We start from the raw sequence: 19,427 nt of genomic DNA, 5'->3' as shown, positions 1-19,427 counted from the left end.
AAATGTGTGTTGTGCATGTGTGGGTGAATTGAACTTATTTATTGAACCAAAAGAAAACCATGTAAGAGAGTTCACAACTTCCCACTGCGCTTATCGAACTATCGATAACACAAGTACCATGTAATTTAACAACCCTCGTAAGACGAAGATATTTATGCGATGTAACCAAAGTCACCAGCGCGAACGTCAAAGTGATTTAACTATCAGGAAAAATACACTTTTTAAGGCTTAACAAACATCTTTAAAATAAGCCGAAAGTCTTAAATATTACTTATTTAAGCTTATAGTTATTTAGTTGAGTTGCAACATATATAGCCATTGAAATTTAAAAGTGACAATCACTGTGATACCAATTGCACGCTCATCTCTAGCATAATGCCATCATTAGTAGCCGTGTAGCTACGCTACAAGAAAAAAGATTCTTGCTCGTCTGGAAATATTTATTGAGATAAATCGATTGAGCAGCCACCGAAATAGTAATTTGAGTTGATTCAAATACCAGCAATAGAAGCAATAACGCGTACTGGATGGATTTATAAGGTAAGTAAAACGTTCAAAACTTTTACTGTCGTAAACAAGCGTAACCTAACCTCAATTGTAAATGTCTAGCACCAAATTTGACGGAACGAAGGAGACAAAGGTAATAAATAATTAAACAAAATGACCCAATATCTGCCGCCAAATCTTTTGGCGTTATTCGCCTCACGGGATCCAATACCGTTTATGCCACCGGTGGATAAGTTGCCCCATGAAAAAAAATCTCGAGGCTACCTGGGCGTAGCCAAATTTATGAGCGACTTCGAAGACCCAAAGGACACACCGCTGCCCAAAACTGTAGAAACGCGCCAGGAGCGACTCGAGCGAAGGCGGCGCGAAAAAGCCGAACAAGTGGCCTATAAGCTGGAACGCGAAATTGCACTATGGGATCCAACCGAGATTAAGAACGCCACAGAGGATCCATTCCGTACATTGTTCATAGCGCGCATCAACTACGACACCTCCGAGTCCAAGTTGAGGCGCGAGTTCGAGTTCTACGGCCCCATCAAAAAGATCGTGCTCATTCACGACCAGGACTCAGGTAAATTGTGTTTGTTCAACGTACATAATACTTCATTTTTAGATTTAAGAAATATTGTTGTATAATTGCATAATTACCCATGTTTTATCTTACAGGTAAACCCAAGGGCTACGCCTTTATTGAGTATGAGCATGAGCGAGATATGCACGCGGCGTACAAGCACGCCGATGGTAAGAAGATAGACAGCAAGCGCGTCCTGGTGGATGTTGAACGCGCTCGGACCGTCAAGGGATGGCTGCCACGACGCCTGGGTGGCGGTTTGGGCGGCACACGGCGAGGTGGCAACGATGTGAATATCAAGCACTCTGGCCGCGAGGACAATGAACGTGAGCGTGAACGCTATCGTTTGGAGCGTGAGCGTGAGGATCGCGAGGGTGGTGTACGCGGTGGAGCCAACAATGGTGTCGATGCACGTGGGGGGCGTGCTCCTTACGGCGGTGTCGTGGCCGGTGAGAGGCGACGCTCGCGCTCCCGAGATCGCAGGGATCGCGATCGGGAACGCGGCGCACGTGTCGGTCGCTCGCGCAGCCGTTCGCGCGAACGCCGAAAACGTCGTGCCGGCAGCAGGGACCGTGACTATGATGATTTCGATGGACGACGGGACAGGCGGGACAGGGAGCGTGATCGTGATCGCGAGCGTGAAAAGAAAAAGAAGCGTTCCAAGTCACGAGAGCGTGACTCATCGCGTGAAAGGCGCGATCGCAAGCGTGAGCGTCGGGATCGCGATCGTGGAGGTGCAGATCGCAGTGCTGGCGGCGGTGATCGCGATGTCAAGGAACGCAAACCAGACTTCCGTGAAATGGATATGATTAAGATTAAGGAGGAGCCAATTGATGACGGCTATCCAACGTATTCCATGAATGACTATCAAAACACGGCAATCAAACGCGAAATGGACGATGAGAACGAGGAGAAGTATCGGCCGCCCGCTGCACATCACAATATGTTCAGTGTGCCCCCACCCCCAATACTTCCACGCAGCAACAATCCAGACAATGGTGGACAAAATGCCAGCAGCGATCCAACCTGGTGGCGGCAGTAGTGGGAGTCTGTCATCGATGCAACAACAACACCAACAACAACAATTGGTAATCGAGTACGATAACAATTTTCAGAGTTTTTGTGTAATTATCCTGCGCTGGTAACACTACGATTAGAACTGTAACCGCCATCATTTAGCACGATCGAATGTATCGATTGTTTTTAAATATTTATTCAATTGAAATTTGAAATTCATAGCGAAACAGCGAAACACTGGGACGATGCAGTTCGGAAACAACGAAGCGTAAGACATGCTGTAAGTCCGTTTTAAGCTGGGAGAGCACTTTTCAATTTCCATATATTTAAATTTATCATGAAAGCAAAACAAGTAAACAAAAAAAGTAATAACTTAACAGAACAAAACAAACACAAAAACGTAAATCAACAAAACAAAAAAAATTGTGCATAGCTTAAATACGTTTAAATATGTAAGTAAATCTTAACAATTGAAATGAAGAGTAAGTAAAAATAAATCAGATCAACATGTGTTTGTTTCCCCACCTTTGGTAAGGGGGTATAAGGGAATGCTTTGGTATATATGTATGACTATCCGGATTCCGAGTACTGATTGGTTTGTTTCATCGAAACTGTGTCTACAATTATTACATTTAAAGTGTTAGAAAAACAAAAACAAAAAAAAAACAAAACACAAATTTTAAATATGTGCGCTAACTCGTGCCATTTTGTTTTCTTTATCTTTTTGCAGTTTTCAATATTGAAAATCTGAAAATCTGTATATATGAATATACGCCCAGAGTGTGTGAAAACAGATCATAAGTATTTTAACAAAAATATAATAATAATTAGTTCTGAAATCCATAACGATTCCCCAAAAACTACTCAAAACTTTTGACCCAGTAGTAACTTATCAAATCAGGTAATTTCTTCTCTACACAAATCTCACTAATCCAATGCGTTTACCGTTCTAGGCCAACACTAGAAACGTGGTGGCTCCCTGGGACGCCAGCTCAGCATATTCAATTGGTGTACAATAGCTCTATCCAAACCTGGGTCTTCGAGTAAGTTCTAATCGGGCCACTTTTTCCAAATATCTGACGATTGTAAGTTTTTGCGAGCTGGTTGTTTGGTTGTTGGTAAGATTTTCGGTCCAAATGAGTTGGTCAATTACTGAAAAAAAAAAAAAAACAGAAACAGAAACCAAAGCGTAAATTCAGAATGCACACAATGTTGGATATTCTTTGATCTTGATGGGCTGAGGTATGCCCCTTGAAATGGTTATGTATGGTACTTATATATCAAGTTGATATCGTACTAATCAATTTTCGATCTCGATCTTTTCAAGTACGTTTGGTGATTGTTTGTGTGGCACCTGTACAAGAGGACCACACCACGGAATATATATTTCGAAACAGCGCTCAGGTTTGTTATTGGTCGTTTTCGTTTGGCGCCTATAACTGGTAAGGGTCTGTCAATAAGGTTCACTCAAAGTGTTAAAGCAATGCTTTCTAAAACGAATGGGATGGGGCGAAAAATTCACGAATATCAAATATCTGCTAACTGATTGCAATTGCCAAAATAAATGGAGGCAAGTCAAACTGTGGAACCACAATTTCAAAGCTAAGGCATTTCCAAATATAGTTTCTGTAAATATTTTAAATTCAGACAGGTCCAACATAAGCTTTGTTTCATGTATATTTATCATAGAATTGAATTTCACAAAACACTTATTTCTTAAAGTAGCTGGTTTTAAGCAAAGCAAATGTGCGACCTATTTGAATTTGCATTTGTGTATTTGTTGTTCGACAGATGTGCTATTACTGAATACTTGCAAAAATAAAGTATTTTATAAAAGCAAACCAATTTGAAAGCAAATTTGTTTTTTTTTCCTTGTGTCAAACACATATGTTTAGACATAGCTGAATACCCTACGTTAGAAAATGAATCTTGAAAAAGCCATAAGAAATATACAATATATATCAATATAGATTTCGATTGGGTTTAAAATGTTTAAGGCTTATATATATATTTTGTGTGGACCAACAATTACTCTATCTGAGATGCAGTTGCAATGCCATTTTTCTTTCTTGCACGTGCTCATGATTTAAAATTGAATAGCGCGCCAATTTGTTTAGGTGTTATCGATACGATGCCATGATAGAACGAAAATTGACATGTTATCGCTATCGAACCAGGCTTGGTTGGTTTTTGCGATAAGCCTGACTATAAAGCAATTTTAATGTCTTAATGTGGTCATTTATCTTAAGTTATATTGTGTTCTTAGTTTACACACTTTTATAGAATTTTTGCTAACTTTGAGCTTTTTCGTATCAGGCATACTCCATCGATTATCGTTTTGCCGAATTATTTCCGATAACGATTATTCAAGTACATATTTGCAAATGGATTTTGTGTCCCTTATAAAGTAGGCATTGTAAAAGAAAATTAATTACAATCATATAAAATCAATAAAAAAATATTTACTTATAATTGCGTGCCAACTTGTTAAAGTTAAGAATCTGTCGCCATTCTATTATTTTGTTGCAATTAAATTGGTTCTACAGTGAAGTGCAACCCTGCCTGTCGGCATCGTGGTAATTTTTAGTACATTATCTTGCTGATAATTTTTTCGCCGTGCGAATAGGGAGACACTCAAAATACAACCATTTTTTGGCGTGTGTGTAGCTAGCGCAAGCCGCTTGGTAATCTTAAAAGAAGGAAGCGAGTGGTGAAACGTATTCAAAAGTAAGAAAATTTTCTATTTGCAAACGCAATTTTACAGTGCAAATCAGTAAATATATAATAAACGGTGAATTCTTATTAATTTCTGCGGATTCTTTACATTTTTGTTCAGCACGCACGCCCGGCATCATTGCATTTTACATTTGTGAATATCGTCAAGCGCGTACATAGCGAAAAAAAAAAAACATGTCTGACGAAAAGAAGGGAGGCGAAACCGAGCACATCAATCTGAAAGTACTTGGACAGGATAATGCGGTGGTCCAATTTAAAATTAAGAAACACACACCCTTGCGAAAGCTGATGAATGCCTACTGTGACCGTGCCGGACTCTCCATGCAGGTGGTACGCTTCCGTTTCGACGGTCAGCCTATCAATGAGAACGATACTCCGACCTCGCTTGAGATGGAGGAGGGCGATACTATTGAGGTGTACCAGCAGCAGACCGGCGGTGTTTATTAAATATATACTTGTATGAATGTAGTTAAGCTAGTTACTCTTCATTTTAACGACAACAACAAAAACAGCAGCAGCAGCAACAAACAATTAAGCGAACATTATTCTACATAAATAAACAAAAGAAAAATATCAATTCTGTTGTTCAGTTTGGTTTTTTTTTTTTGTACACACAATGAAAACAACTAAAAGAAGTATCCCCATAAAGATCTAGATATTTGATTAAAAACAAAATAAGCAAAAAACTGGAAAATAAAGCATTTTGTAAACTATAATTTAAGAATGATTCCTGAAAAAATAATTTTGTATTGGCTTGTCAAACTGTGGTTTTGGTGGGTAAATTGCCGGTGGCGCGCATTTCCCGCTTTATATCCCTAATGCTGCCACACACACACACGCACGCACACGTCAAGCGCTTGTAAAATGGTGTGTGTGCGCGTGTGTGTATGTGTGAGGGCTTCAACATTGTTGGTACACACAGGCACGAATTGTGTACAGTACAGCAACTGTGGTTGCTTGTGTGTATGTGTGTGAAAACGAGTATACATACACAATGCAGGCAGACAGACATCTGTCCATGTGTAAACGGAAAACATACATAATTAGGTATATACATGTGTACATACACATCGATTATTATGATTTCATGGGCGTTATAATAATAGGTAAAACTTTAGATATATGGCAACATAATCATTTAGATCTAAAAACATAACCTCAAAATACATATATGGAAAAGATGACGTCATCCTCAGTGGAAGGGTCGAGAATAGATACACACATACATACGTATGCGTGTATGGGTTAACATAACATAACCTTAAAAATTGTGGGCCAGACATTTCAAAATTTCGAAAATATATGAAATTTGGATAGCACCGGGTTTACATGGAGATAGATGTACATGGTAAAAACTTAAATTTCTTTGAAACGAATTACACTGTGCACACATACGCAATGTGTGTGTGTATGTATGTATGTGCATATGCCTGTTAATACAATAACTTATTAAAAAATCGTTTTTGTATGTTTGTAAGAATAAACTTTAATTTTTTAAAGAAAAAATAACTGTACAGGCAAAAATATGCTTAATTCTTACGTTTCTAAAAAAATGATTATCATAAAAGGCACCCTTCCCATTTAAGCAATTAACAAAATATAAATATCAACTTCTCGACCTTAACAATATTAAACCCATTCCTTAGGATTGCGCAGAACCATTAACAAATCGTTTTCCTTGGACGTGGACTTCGGCTCATGCATGTATTCCCATCGGGCGTGCAATGGCAGCGACATGAGAATGCTCTCGTAGCGCGCGCCCGGCGTGTACAGGCCAAATTTGGTGCCACGATCATAGATTAGATTGAACTCCACGTAGCGGCCACGTCGCAGGAGCTGCCACTGTCGCTCATTGTTGCCGTAGTCGGCATTCTTGTGCTTCTGCACCAGGGGCAGATACGATGGGATTACGGCACGGGCGCAGCTGGTAACAAAATTGAAGGCGCTGTCCTGGCTGGGCTCATCGATGTCATCGAAGAAGATGCCGCCGATGCCGCGCGACTCGTTGCGATGTTTGATGTGGAAGTAATCGTCGCACCATTTCTTAAACCTGGGATAGTAGCTGGTGTCGTGCTCGTCGCAGGCGCTCTTGAGCGTCTGGTGAAAGTGTCGTGCATCGTTCTCGTCCAGGTAGTAGGGCGTCAGATCGGTGCCGCCGCCGAACCACCACTGTTTCTTGCCATCGGGCAGTTCCACTTCGAAGTAGCGATAGTTGAAGTGTATGGTCGGCACATGGGGATTACGCGGATGTATGACGGCACTGACGCCGCTGGCGAAAAATGGCAGCTTGACGTTCTCTTTCAGTTCTTTGCCCCGTGCTCGCATCTGCTGCACGGCGGCTGGTGGCAGCATGCCCGTCACGACGGACACATTGACGCCGGCCTTTTCGAAGACCTCGCCGTCTTGCAGGACACAGGTGACGCCGCCGCCACCCTCTTTGCGCTGCCAACGGTCCACCTTGAATTTCTGGCCACTGAACTCCTCGGACTCGAGGGCGCGACAGAATTCAGCTTGAATCTCCATGATCATCAGTTCCATGCGATGGCGCATGTTTTCTTCATCCGCCAGCAAGACGGACTGATCCGTAATGGGCTCTGCCATGAACTTGGATATGTTCAACTTACGATTGACCTTTGCGGCCTCTGCTTGTGCGTACGTGACCGTTGCGAAGGTGGAAAGGCCCAGCCCAGTGCCAAGCAAAAAGCCGCGTACATGTTGACTTTTCATCCGTCGCCCGAGCTGGAAGGTGCCCAGGGACACCAGGGACATTGTGTGTCTTAAAGCGTTCATATTTAGATGCTTTATTGCATGGAAAACTCTTTTAAGGCTACGCACAGTCTTTGTTATCTATCTTCTTCTTGCGCCGGCATTTAAAGGCCACCTGATAACATCGTTATCGAGTTTATATATGTATATCGATAACAAAATGGTCGCCGCGTATTTCGATAAAGAACAGTTACTTTTTACTTACATCTGCAAAGGCAAATATAAATTGACTTTGCTCGTGTTTTCAAAATGGATTTTGATGCTGAGTTCAGTGATATGGTTAACAAACTAGAAGCTGATAAAACACTCCATTCGACAATTTCGTTGGTCTCCCCGGACACCAATTCGGCTTGCTCAGATGAAGCACCTTACCACGAGCAGTCGTCAACAAGCAGCGTCAACCAATCAGACACGATGGAAAATAATACAAATGATGGAATGACAGTGTATGAGGATAATGAAATGTGGTTTGGATCGTCTGGAACATTCATAAACAACTTAAAAAATGAACAGCCAGTGCAACTTAGCGAATCAACTTGCATCTTGGAATATAAAAATTTAATGAGCTCTATCGGAAAGAGAAGTCTGGACCTGAGCATAATTAATGGTACAACGAACAAGGATTATCTGTACCAAACCAGAGATAGTCCGTGCACCCCAGTTAATAATGCCTCGCCGCATTATGATAGAACTTCCCGTTTAGTTAGGCAACCATTCCGTCGCATTTGAAATGCAGATAACATTTTGTTTATGCCAATTATAATTGAATACGTGAAATAAACTGTTTTTTTCTTCTTTCTTTTACACTTTCAACTGTTGTTCGCATTTGTGCAGCCCTGGCGCCAAAAAGTAAAAGTATCGATTTTAAAATTACCCGACCATTTGCAGCGCGTCGATACTTACTCGTGTACGATCAAGTCATTTGAACAGAAGTGGCTGCAAAATTTGTCCTTTACCTAATTACATATTTTTTGTTTTTCAAGTGAGTAACTTTACACGCTAATTGTGTGTGTTTGGCATTGCAAAATAAGAACATTTGTATACGGTGTGTGAAGTCCTAGTTTTTGTGTAATTATAAGTTAAAGAAGGACGCGACGAGTCAATATGTCTGGCCTGGAAAAATTTCAAGACACTCCGGCTTGGCGTCAGAAATTGCTCAACCATTTGCTTCTGGATCGGTAAATAGATAAATATCTGTAAATAACTGTAGAGTGGACATATGTAGCTCGAATGTAGCATGAATTAGTTTGAAATACTCTGTATGTGACAACAAAAACAACTTTTCATTTATCGTAGTGTCAGGCACATAAACATATTGCGTAAAAAATAGATTGACTATTGAAATTTTCTCTCGCATTTATAAGGCCAGCACCTGCCGCATCGAAACCCCAACGAGAATCAATGGAGCGCCGCCACAGCTTAGACATTGTCCTGGACTTTAAGGCATTGATGCAGGCGCGCAAGGCCCAGCTGGAGGATCGGCAGCAGCGCGAGAATCACACAACCACCTCGGCCATATGTCCAAGCGTCAAAACCGAAAGCATGCACCAAGTCCTCAACGAAACGCAGCAACAAAATGCCGACGAGAGTTTCGATGCACTCGAACGCATGTGCGATAAAACCGGCTCCGATCCTGATAGCACTCTCTTTCAATACCTGAACAGCGATGATAAGGAGAAGGTGTTGGCCTTGGCCAAGGAGCGCAGCACTCGTGCTGATAATTGTGAGTGTATATTTAATTTATTTTGTTGTTTATTAAGGGTCTACAAAAAGCGAGTGTCTAAATGCTAATAATACACAATTATCTAATAGCATCATCGACCCGGTGGGAAAAACGTCTACTCATATCTGGGAATGGTCAGTGAGTTCCCGAAGGTATCCTGATAGCAACGATTTCATTAGGGCTAGAGAAACTTTGCTGGAGACAATGTGATACAAACTATTGTAATTCGTACATAGTAAAAGAATTGTGCATAGTAGTAGGGGCTATAATTTCTGTTAGGTCTAGACGGAACAGAGAATTGAAGACGCCATAACACAATAGAAGAATCTATGTCGCCAACAAGCAACTCATGTAGGAAGCTAACGCCGAGGAGTACACAGACTATGTGGGCCAACTTTTCGACAAATTTAAAATCAGGCTTTGGGCATAATTTAATCAGACGCACTGTTGGTAACAACTGTTGCCAATTGCTGCCTGAATCCAAGTATTTGAGCATTTCAGCTAGAAGAAGGCATCGTCCAGCGCATTCCCGATCTAACCATATCCGTCTATTCATATATACCCATTGATCCCGGTTAATTAGGGAATTATGTAGAAATTCGATTTGGAGTTGTTTGCATTATAAAACTCCTGCGCTGGCAATTCAAAGTTTTGTGAAATTACGTGAGAACAGTTTAGGGATAAAAAACAGATATGCTATTATGTATTCCATAGTAAGGTGCTGAGTGTTGCATCCTGTGTAGAAACGACTGTTACGACCATTATTTATTTACTCTTGTTTATTTGTTCATTATGCAGCTAGTGATATGGAAATGTGTGCACTGCGTCGCATGCTGGACGATGTCGGAGACCAGGATCAGCTGTGTAACGAAAGTCCACTAAAGAGTGCTGAGTGTACGCAGTTGGAGGATATCGAGGCGCCATCTCGCTTGTGGGATAATGATTTCACAATCAATGGCAACGATTCTGTTTTTCAAGCAAACGCACAGACGTCGCCTGTAAAAATGGTCGGATTGATGCGACCCTCAACCATATTGGAGGCCAACGAGGCCGACCTGACGGCCGACCTGCAATCCGATGGATCGTCGTCGCACAACAGCAGCAGCTTTATGACCGCGCACACCCTGAAAACGGCTCAAAGCAGCGAAACAATTGCCTCTGGTTCGAGCTGCTACGAGACGGCCGGTGACAATTCGTTGGCCAGCAGCTCGAAGGAGGCAACAACGTTGAGCGTTGATGATTTGTTTTATGCGGCCATTGCCAAGGCCAAGCCGCATGGCATGTCCAAGGGCGAGCAGCAAGAGCTCTTGGGCGATTTACATGAAACTCTAATGGATCTGGCGGTCAACGATGCAGCTGACAGCACGATTATCGAATTGTCTTCGTCCGGCGAGGAGGAGGAGGACGAGGATCAGGCTGTGAAAGAGGGCAACGACCTCAATGCCGATATTAAACAAGAGGAATCTTCCTTAATTGATTCAGAAGCCGAAGAAGAAGACAAGGAGAACAAGTCAATACATTTGAATGGCACCATGGAGGAAATGGAGTATATGATGCAAAAGGCACGCGAATATATGGCTGCCAAGGAGACATCGCCATCGCCATCGCCAGCCAAAACCACATCAGATCCTGATGTAATCCATTTGCATAGGAAACTGCCCAAGCAGAATACATTTTTGATGACGCCCCAAAAAGGAGCCTCATCGCCGCTTCACCAAGGCGCCAGCTCCAAGCTGCCAACTGGCCCTTGCAAATCGCGCTATGCCATAAATATGGATCCGCCAAAAACCAAGTTCTTCAAGCAACCTTCGGCCATACCAATGCGACGCGAATTGAAAGTCCAAAGAGATCATTTTGCACACATTGTTAGTCCCATTCGCACCTATACACAAAAGTCGGGCACCGCCCCACTGATGAGCATGTTCCGGGAAAAGCCGAACATCAACGATGTATTCAACAAGATGAGCATCAAGGAATTGGAGGAGGAGTCACGTCTGTGCCAATTGAAGCGCGGACAGACAGTTGCATCTGACAATTGCAACCTATCGAAGCTAACTCCCGGCTGCATTGATCCTGCTGCTCGATTGCTGCCCAAGAAGGCATACATTTCGTCTGAGCTGAAGCAGGTGAGTAAGAGACTTAATATAAAATTGATTTCGGGCATGAAACTAATTGAAATTGAATGACAAATATTTTACCGTCTTAATGTATCCACAATTGTTGTCTGATAATAACAAAAATTCTCCCACCAGGTCGTTGATGAACGCACACCAATGCCGATGCCGAATGTGCCGAAAATACAAAAGTATCTGGATTCGGCTGTGGAGCCGACGGTGCTGCGCCACGATGGCAAGATGAAATTGCCCACCCAGAGCAACAGCAGCAGCAGCAGGAATACATCGCACATACCACGCCGTCCCAATCAGAGTCTTGCCGATCTGTCGCTTGCCTCGGGCGACATCTCGCTGTACACACTCAAGGATGCTCAAAAGTTTTAATTATTATTGATAAACACAACAAGAAAAGGTTTTCACATGGGATTCGTAACAATTTTATAAAGCGAATCGCGTTTTGTTTTTAAGTTTATAACAAATACACACTAAGATACAACACAGGCAACAATTATTAACTAGTAAATGCCATCGATTACTTTGTAGGCTTGGCCATGCTTATGCCTTTTTAGCCTGAGGTCCTTTCCAAGCACGATTAACCTTTGATTCGGAAGCTCTGCCCAATTCCGTGCATATGTAGCGTCCCACTTCAATGAGCTTGTCCAAATTGACGCCCGTGTTTATGCCCATGCCGTGCAGCATATAGACGACATCCTCAGTAGCTGCATTACCGGAGGCGCCGCGTGCATAGGGACAGCCACCCAGACCGGAGACGGAGGCGTCCACAACACGTATTCCGTATTCCAGCGAAGTTAATATGTTCGACAACGCCTGGCCGTACGTATCATGGCAGTGTACGGCCAGTTGCTGTGCGGGCACAGCGCGCGTCACCTCGTCCAGCATTTTGCGCATGCTGCCCGGCGTGCCCACACCGATGGTGTCTCCCAGCGAGATCTCATAGCAGCCCATATCGTGCAGTGCTGCCACCACCTGGACCACAGCCTTGGGCGGCACAGCCCCCTCGTAGGGACAGCCCACCTGGAAGGTAGGTAAGAGCTGTAGCTAGTATTCGAGCACAACTATCACTATTTGAAGAACTATGCTTACCACAGTCGAAACGTAGCCGCGCACGCGAACTCCATGTTGCTTGGCGGCTGCAAGGACAGGCTTAAAGCGCTCGATAGCCTCTGCCGCCGTACAATTGACATTTTTAAGCGAAAAAGCATCGGAGGCAGCTCCAAAAACGGCCACCTCCTCGGCGCCCGCCGCCAAAGCAGTCTCGAAACCTTTAAGATTGGGCGTCAGAACGGGATAACTTATGCCAGGCACCCGGCGTATGCCACGCAAAACCTCCGCATTGTCACCCATCTGGGGTACCCATTTGGCGCTAACAAAACTGGTGGCCTCAATTGTTTGCAGTCCGGTCTCCGACAGACGATCTATGAGCTCGATTTTTGTGGCAGCGGGCAGCAGCTTGGGCTCGTTTTGCAGACCATCGCGCGGTCCCACCTCCACAATACGCACTGGCGCCGCTGACAACTGGGACATCTGCCTCGCAGTCCTGCCCTGTAAGTATTTGGTTTTATGTGAGATTATCATAGTAAAGCTATATAGCAGACTTACAGTGGCGGAGCACTGGAATAGAGGGCGTGCCAGATATCGTGGAATAAGCATTGTGGCAAATATATAAAGTGCAACTTGTAGAGTGCAGTGCTTCTTCTTTAACCAAGCAAACAGCTGTTGCTTATCAGAATGATCTAGAGTTATCTACCAACTATATAAGACGTTCTGGCAAATATCATTCAAATACTAAAATCCATATAAAAATGTTTATCTTTAAAGGACAGGATACAATTGTCTCTAGCAGGATAATTGTCTTTAAAGGAAAGAGTATACAGTTATTTAAATATTTGAAAGTAACATCGATAGCTTGTTATCGATAATGCTGTGAGTTGTTGCGATCGATTAGAAAAATCGTTGTTTTTTAAATATAAATGAATATAAATTAAATATAAATGAATATTCTTGACTTATATTCGCCATTTTAAATTGAGAAAATTGTAATGCATTATAAAAGCATCTTAATATTTTTTTAAATACATTGAAATGGCGCCAAAAAGAAACTATCGATTATTGCAGCTGCAATATCCAAGTCACGGCTACTTTGACATTGCTCATCTCTAGCTCCCATTCACGGCACGCGCAGACAAATGGAAAACGACAACAATCAAAAAGAAACGGATACAAAAAGTGTTAGGGACGAGAGCGAAGAAAGCGATGACGAGAACGAGGATGTGTTCCACTTTGAGACGGAGCACTTGGCATTACGTGGTAATCAATGCTATGGCAACCTGCTGCGGACCATTGCCACGCTGCAGGCTCAGCGCATTCGCGTCCATCAACAAATAGACGAGCTAGAGAAAGCGCGCGATTTGTATCTGGAGAATCCTCAACTGTTGCTGGACAGGTTGCGCAACAAGGAGCCGCTGATAGCGCCCAATTACTTAACCCCCATTCGCCTGCCTGAGTTGCCCACATTAACAGTTAAGCAAGAGGTCAAAACCGAGACACCAGCGCCCAATTCTCAGCCCACGGAGGAGGACAAGAACAATAGGAATGGCAGCAAAACGCAAACGCGTCTGTGGACGAACGAGGAGCAACTTCGCCTGGAACAGTTGCTCATCGAGTATCCGCCAGAAGAGGTGGAAATGCGGCGCTTTGGCAAAATCGCCAAAGCGCTGGGCAATCGAACAGCGCAACAAGTTTTTAGCCGTGTCCAGAAGTACTTTCAGAAGCTCCACGATGCTGGCATGCCTGTGCCGGGTCGCTTGCCCAAGTACAGGCGAGCGGGCGGCCCCGCACGACCCAAGTTTAACGTACGCCGTTCCACATTCTTTCCGGCCCAGAATATACAAATACAAATGCCAGAGGATGAGTACACATTGGATGACCTGATGCCCGTTGCGCCGTCTCCCCCGCCAACGCCTGCAGTTAAAATCGAACCCAAGCAAGAGCCAGATGCGCTCGAATCGGAGACGCAGCGTAAGCAGCTACTGCAGCTGAAAATATTAACAGCCATACGCGACGAAAAGGTGCAAACCGAGGACGGCTACAGTCCCGATCCGCTGGCGCCCAAGTGCGCCGAATGCGAGGAGTCGGCCGTAACCCAAAAGCGTTGGCATTGCAACAGTTGCTATTGCTATCTAAATCTATGCGGCGATTGCTTAGCCCATCAATTGATCACCGAGCAATTCGAGCACCTGGCTCATGATGTTGTTGAGGATCACGAGCCATGATAGAAACACACGCAGCACACAAGCTTCGAAGCATTCGTCAATTTGTGTAAGTAGTTAATAATTAAATCAAATAAAATGCAGCACATTCTACCTCCAGGACAAAATTGTTGCGTTTCAGGTCCTCACGGGTTTCATTCTAATTTTGTCATAGCTCTTAGAATCAGAACTGAAAGCCCAAGAAAAACTTCGCTGTTTGGGTTTCAAGGCATCTTCATTTTCAAAGATCAGTATTTAATTTGTAAACGCCCGTTCTACTGAAAATATTGCAAACCATAAATATTTTCATTTGGAAATTGCGGGCAAGATTGGGTCTCTACCCAAAATTGCCATCTATCAAATATGATTAGATAGATCCAATCGTTGGGGCCTAGGATTTTGAATACTTTGGCGTTGAGTCTCTAAAAGCTTTTAATTGTAAACCTTTCCTATGGCTAATCCATAAGTTTTCTATTAACAATTATGCTTTCATAGAAAGCATCACGTTGCTCCATCAACATAGGTCTACATCCATCGGAACAATCGATGCATAAGGTCTAAGTTCTGTCAAGATCTTAATACTTGTTGCTCCAGAAACAAAATGCCTTGATGTATACAAGTAAAACTTCATCTTGCCTGTAACAAAATATTTGAAAAGAATTTAAACAAACAATTTCTGTGTAATTTTTTGCCATACGCAACGGCTCAAAGAATTATTTATTTGATTTTAAAAACATTCGCTCGGAATGCCGACTAATCATACAAACATATTTACATTGATTATTTATTATACGTACGTGTACACAAAAACTGGAGTCCCAACTCAACCATTTATTGGAAAATTGCAAAGTTTGTTTATGTACCTACATATTGTACATAGACTGGAATTATGTAAGGAAAAACTGACATTAAACTAAAGCCTTATCCGGTTACCCCCACGACGAGCTAATTCTTTGGTTATGCGCGTGCCCTAGCCGGGATTGGTTGCTCAGCTCTTGACACGCGCCGCACTGCGTTTGCCCTCGATCCATTGCTCAATCTCCAGCTTGAGCGCCTCATTCGACTTGACCTTGTCCATGGTGAGCGGTTCGCGATTGAATGGATCTGTCTGATCGCTGAGCAGGTGGCGTGCAATTGTGGAACGATCAACGGTCACGTTTGAGCTGGGCAGCACCACGGGATCGGTCATGAGCGTTGATATAATCGGATCCAGATACTCTTCGGGCGCATCGGCCAGCAGCTCTTGCTCCTCCTTGTAATCGTCGCCCATTTTCTGCACCTTGGCTGCAAACTCGGCCATGTCGCCAATTAGCTGACCGCCACCGATGCGTATCAATATATTCTCGGCATAGCCGAATAGCTGATCGCTGTAGGAGCGTCCATCCTGGGATACGGCCAGGCAGAACGAATTGTCCGTACTTAGATTTATGTAGATGTGCGCTATCTCCAGCACCATTTGCGCCGGATCAAACTCGAACTCCTTTTTGTCCTTGACCTTGAAGCGTTCGCGCTGCGGCCCCACCAAATGCAATAGAAAATAGTTGAGCATGGCCGCAATGCGATCGACCATGCTGTTATGGCAGAAGATGCTCTTAATCTCGCTGGTCAGCAGCTTTAGCAAATTGATGGTGTCACGGCCCAGTATATTATCGAAACGTGCCAACATGCCCAGATGATGCAGATTGGTGGTCTGCTGTTGACGCTCGCTGTGCGACAGATTGTTCCATTCGCCGTTGTCTTGAGCCTGCTGCAGCTGTTTGATTTGCTCCAGATTGGAGAGCGACTCGTCCAGCAGAAAGATGGCATCGTTGATCAGCAGATTGATGAAGCGTAAAAATATTGGCGGCTCAATGGCCTCCATGTTGCGTTCGGCGTCCTGCGCCAGCTGCCTAAAGCACTCAACATGCTCCTCCTTGGTCCACAGAAACTCCATGATCGCGTACATGGGACGGCGATAGTTGAACTTCTGCTCAAACTGCACCGACTGACCGGTCATTTCGATGCTGACGAACACGTTGAGCAGACTGCGCACCACCTGCAGCCGATCTGGGTGACTGTCAAAGACGTGTGTATGGAATGCCTTGCGATTGCTGCCCGAGATTTGTGTGGGCAGCAGAAACTCTAGAGCGTCGGCCAATTTGGCGCGCAAATGCGGATTCTTGACCAGTCCCGAGCTGCCCATAAACAATAGTATCATCTTGAAGAACGCATCGTGCGAGCTGGTGTACATTTGTATATACTGATCGCCGGGAAAGCTGCGACAGAAATTCAAATAGGCCGCAATGTTGTCGATAATATTCTCCGGCACCGATTTCATATATGGCGCCACAAAGGGCGGTGTTTCGGACAACAGCTCCAGATCGCGCAACAGCTGTGGCGCAAAGTCCTTTTTGTCCAGTCCCGCTTCGTAGGATTCACGCGGCAGCATCGCTATCTCAGTGAGCCAAATGGCGGAGGCCTCAAAGAACTTGAGGATGGCGGTATCATTTTCAGGTTCGGCCAGGCCATTTCTTATGCAGAGCACCTGTTGCATCTGATCCTGCAGCATGCGAAACAGATTCTTGGTTAGATCGTTGTTCGGATCACTGGCCGCCACATCCTGGTAGGCGGTCTGTGTGTTCTGCAGCTCACGCATCATGCGCGTCAAACGCTCAATGCACGCCCGATTGCCCAGCTCGAATGCCTTGTGCGCCAAGTAGAAGATCTCGGTGATGAAATTGTACTTAGCCGCTGTTAAGCGCTGTTCCCCTTCCTCGGTGGGCAGTAGGCATGTCTCCTCAAACGCCTTCAGCATATTAACGCCCTTCGATTGGCGTTCCAACGGGTCCGCCACCGCACAGTATGTGGGATCTACCAGCAGCACCTGCAATTGAATTTCAACTTTAATATATGATGCGACATAGTGCACAGATTAGCTAGCCATGTACCTTTAAGGCGGGCGCGCAGAGCGGCGCACACAGACGCATCAGCACGGCGCTGAGGCTGGTCATAAATGCATCACTGGCGGTGCTGTGCACGGTCTGCTCCAGATTCAAGTTAATGGTGCTCCACAAATGACCACGCGCCACATTCGCGTCCAGACAGTTGGCAATCCAGTGCAGCGTCTTCTTCTTGGTGGCGGAAGATTGTACGAGCAGTTGTTTGACCAGCGTAAACAAGGCCTGCTGATGATGTGCCAGCAGCTGCCAGAGTGTGGGATCCGATTGCTGAGAGATCAGCGATATGTCGCGGAAAAATTCATAGGGCGCCGTTTGAGTCTTGGGCATAATGGACATGCACAGCAATTGGCCCAAAAGCGTATCCATGTATTCACCACCTGAAAAGCTTAAATGTGAGTATTTCGCATTTTTCTGGTTAGGATTACCTACCTTTAGCCTTAGGATTGGGTGTGGTGAAGTCAATGAGCAGCTCGCCGAGTATGCCGGCGCGTTTTTCGCGCACAAAGAAGCCCAGAATCCAGAATATATTCTTTCTGATTGTAATCAAATTGTCTTTGAACAATTGCTTTTGCAATTCACTTAGCATAGGGTAGAATATGGCCTTTAGAGCGCCCAGCGCCTCCAGTTCCTCAACATCTTCGAGCACCTTTTCTGCCACACGGATCAGAAACTCCTGCGTACTGGTATCATGCTCGTCCGCCTCCTCGAACAACTCGAGCCACTGCGCTGAGAATGTTTGTAGTGCAAATAGATCCGGCTGGCGCATGCATGTGCTGGCATTGTTTAGGATCAAGTCAAGAATTCGATTGCTATGTTCCTTGTCCTGCAGGCTGCCAGTGCGCTGTATCTCCTCCCATCTGGTGAATGCGCCGTGCAGGTAAATGATGGCCCGCATCTCCAGCGCTTGCTCCTCTTGCCTTTGATCAACCTGTCCAGATGGCATCAGGTATTTTGTGGTCTCGTCCAGCATGAGGCGCTCGAACAGGGCATGCGCCAGCAGATCCTCGCCAAGCGTGTCCTCGGTGCTATTGTCGGCCACAACGACATCGGCCAGACAGAGCACCGGCCGATTGCGCTTGGTGTCCGCATCTTTGCTCAGTGTAAAAAGCAAAATTGATTCGATCAGCTGCTTGGACACGCCATTGGCCTGGGTGCCATCCTGCAGCAGAGCTGCGAATGGATTCTCGGTGTCTCCAACTTTGGACATTGTTGCGACCTGCATAGTTTATCGTTTGATTGTAAATTTATGATCAATATTTGCTTCTACAATATCTACAATATTATTAAAAATTTTTATATTTTCTGCTACCTGTCACTGTGTCACTATGCGAATTAGCACAAAAATCGAGCAATCGAATACATTTATCGAATCCGTAAATACTAAATACTAGTTAATACCAACAGGTATTTATCGTATTTTTCGGTGCAAACTTGCAAATTACCAAAATTGTATTTTTTCCTTTTTAAATTGTACTTAACGAATTTCGACTTCAACTGAAACTAACAAAAATGTTGTATGAACCGGCAGCTAAAATGCGCTCTAGGCGAATATGTGTCAAATAGTAAATATAACAGTTATTAATCTTTATAATGCAATTGGCTTTTGTAAATTTCTTTATGAGAAAGTCTGCCAAAAAAGTATAACTAAACTAAACATTATTTCTGGCCAAAAACCTGTACAACCAAAAGTTAAGTAAGCCCTGTGCCGAAACGATTCCATCAAATACATAAATCAAACAATGTCTTGCAAAATAAATAAAATAGTAATAAATCAATTTGATATAC

At 44.0% G+C, this 19,427-nt stretch overlaps 7 protein-coding genes across 8 annotated transcripts; 4 read left to right on the top strand and 3 right to left on the bottom strand.

Moving 5' to 3' along the window:
• Positions 1-373: 373 nt before the first annotated feature.
• LOC115759792 (U1 small nuclear ribonucleoprotein 70 kDa) lies at positions 374-2,768 on the top strand. Its single transcript, XM_030700871.1, has 3 exons — positions 374-540; positions 610-1,078; positions 1,174-2,768. The coding sequence occupies exons 2-3, from the start codon at positions 661-663 to the stop codon at positions 2,118-2,120; spliced, it is 1,365 nt and encodes a 454-aa protein (XP_030556731.1). The 5' UTR covers positions 374-540; positions 610-660; the 3' UTR covers positions 2,121-2,768.
• A 1,810-nt stretch (positions 2,769-4,578) lies between these two features.
• LOC115759879 (small ubiquitin-related modifier 2) lies at positions 4,579-5,342 on the top strand. Its single transcript, XM_030700991.1, has 2 exons — positions 4,579-4,822; positions 4,932-5,342. The coding sequence occupies exon 2, from the start codon at positions 5,006-5,008 to the stop codon at positions 5,276-5,278; it is 273 nt and encodes a 90-aa protein (XP_030556851.1). The 5' UTR covers positions 4,579-4,822; positions 4,932-5,005; the 3' UTR covers positions 5,279-5,342.
• Positions 5,343-6,317: 975 nt separating this feature from the next.
• Positions 6,318-7,801, bottom strand: LOC115760121 (oxygen-dependent coproporphyrinogen-III oxidase). The gene has a single exon (XM_030701317.1). The coding sequence runs from the start codon at positions 7,619-7,621 to the stop codon at positions 6,461-6,463; it is 1,161 nt and encodes a 386-aa protein (XP_030557177.1). The 5' UTR covers positions 7,622-7,801; the 3' UTR covers positions 6,318-6,460.
• Positions 7,802-8,523: 722 nt separating this feature from the next.
• Positions 8,524-11,837, top strand: LOC115760083. 2 transcript variants are annotated; one of them, XM_030701267.1, is made up of 4 exons: positions 8,524-8,579; positions 8,962-9,320; positions 10,119-11,446; positions 11,573-11,837. In XM_030701267.1, the coding sequence occupies exons 2-4, from the start codon at positions 8,999-9,001 to the stop codon at positions 11,816-11,818; spliced, it is 1,896 nt and encodes a 631-aa protein (XP_030557127.1). In that variant the 5' UTR covers positions 8,524-8,579; positions 8,962-8,998; the 3' UTR covers positions 11,819-11,837. The 2 variants fall into 2 exon arrangements, with proteins under 2 accessions (XP_030557127.1, XP_030557125.1); XM_030701265.1 differs by lacking the exon at positions 8,524-8,579 and adding an exon at positions 8,647-8,775.
• Positions 11,838-11,970: 133 nt separating this feature from the next.
• Positions 11,971-13,230, bottom strand: LOC115760084 (hydroxymethylglutaryl-CoA lyase, mitochondrial). Its single transcript, XM_030701268.1, has 3 exons — positions 13,055-13,230; positions 12,539-12,997; positions 11,971-12,469 (listed from the first exon to the last, which is right to left on the bottom strand). Exons 1-3 carry the CDS (start codon positions 13,103-13,105, stop codon positions 11,990-11,992), a joined length of 990 nt encoding a protein of 329 aa, XP_030557128.1. The 5' UTR covers positions 13,106-13,230; the 3' UTR covers positions 11,971-11,989.
• A 411-nt stretch (positions 13,231-13,641) lies between these two features.
• On the top strand, positions 13,642-14,823 carry LOC115759970 (ZZ-type zinc finger-containing protein 3). Its single transcript, XM_030701121.1, has one exon. It carries the CDS (start codon positions 13,642-13,644, stop codon positions 14,725-14,727), a length of 1,086 nt encoding a protein of 361 aa, XP_030556981.1. The 3' UTR covers positions 14,728-14,823.
• Positions 14,824-15,393: 570 nt separating this feature from the next.
• LOC115759869 (ubiquitin conjugation factor E4 A) lies at positions 15,394-18,927 on the bottom strand. The gene is made up of 3 exons (XM_030700979.1): positions 18,072-18,927; positions 17,631-18,019; positions 15,394-17,566 (listed from the first exon to the last, which is right to left on the bottom strand). The coding sequence occupies exons 1-3, from the start codon at positions 18,862-18,864 to the stop codon at positions 15,692-15,694; spliced, it is 3,057 nt and encodes a 1,018-aa protein (XP_030556839.1). The 5' UTR covers positions 18,865-18,927; the 3' UTR covers positions 15,394-15,691.
• Between the last annotated feature and the right edge of the window lie 500 nt (positions 18,928-19,427).

The sequence above is a fragment of the Drosophila novamexicana genome, unplaced genomic scaffold (assembly GCF_003285875.2).
Source record: "Drosophila novamexicana strain 15010-1031.04,08,12 unplaced genomic scaffold, DnovRS2.1 tig00000387-arrow-pilon, whole genome shotgun sequence".
Taxonomy (NCBI): Eukaryota; Metazoa; Arthropoda; class Insecta; order Diptera; family Drosophilidae; genus Drosophila; species Drosophila novamexicana.
Note: the sequence above shows the minus strand (reverse complement) of the source record. Positions and strands in the feature narration are given on the sequence as shown.

Bases quoted from the DNA above. Each gene is read 5' to 3' on its own strand.
- LOC115760084 (XM_030701268.1), bottom strand. From the start codon at position 13,105: ATGCTTATTCCACGATATCTGGCACGCCCTCTATTCCAGTGCTCCGCC. The intron at 12,998-13,054 runs GTAAGTCTGCTA...AAATACTTACAG, and splicing joins TATTCCAGTGCTCCGCCACT to GGCAGGACTGCGAGGCAGAT. The intron at 12,470-12,538 runs GTAAGCATAGTT...CCTACCTTCCAG, and splicing joins GCGGCTACGTTTCGACTGTG to GTGGGCTGTCCCTACGAGGG.
- LOC115759879 (XM_030700991.1), top strand. From the start codon at position 5,006: ATGTCTGACGAAAAGAAGGGAGGCGAAACCGAGCACATCAATCTGAAA.
- LOC115759970 (XM_030701121.1), top strand. From the start codon at position 13,642: ATGGAAAACGACAACAATCAAAAAGAAACGGATACAAAAAGTGTTAGG.
- LOC115760083 (XM_030701265.1), top strand. From the start codon at position 8,702: ATGTCTGGCCTGGAAAAATTTCAAGACACTCCGGCTTGGCGTCAGAAA. The intron at 8,776-8,961 runs GTAAATAGATAA...CGCATTTATAAG, and splicing joins AACCATTTGCTTCTGGATCG to GCCAGCACCTGCCGCATCGA. The intron at 9,321-10,118 runs GTGAGTGTATAT...TTCATTATGCAG, and splicing joins CAGCACTCGTGCTGATAATT to CTAGTGATATGGAAATGTGT.
- LOC115759792 (XM_030700871.1), top strand. From the start codon at position 661: ATGACCCAATATCTGCCGCCAAATCTTTTGGCGTTATTCGCCTCACGG. The intron at 1,079-1,173 runs GTAAATTGTGTT...TTTATCTTACAG, and splicing joins CATTCACGACCAGGACTCAG to GTAAACCCAAGGGCTACGCC.
- LOC115759869 (XM_030700979.1), bottom strand. From the start codon at position 18,864: ATGCAGGTCGCAACAATGTCCAAAGTTGGAGACACCGAGAATCCATTC. The intron at 18,020-18,071 runs GTAGGTAATCCT...TAAGCTTTTCAG, and splicing joins ACCCAATCCTAAGGCTAAAG to GTGGTGAATACATGGATACG. The intron at 17,567-17,630 runs GTACATGGCTAG...ATTCAATTGCAG, and splicing joins TCTGCGCGCCCGCCTTAAAG to GTGCTGCTGGTAGATCCCAC.
- LOC115760121 (XM_030701317.1), bottom strand. From the start codon at position 7,621: ATGAACGCTTTAAGACACACAATGTCCCTGGTGTCCCTGGGCACCTTC.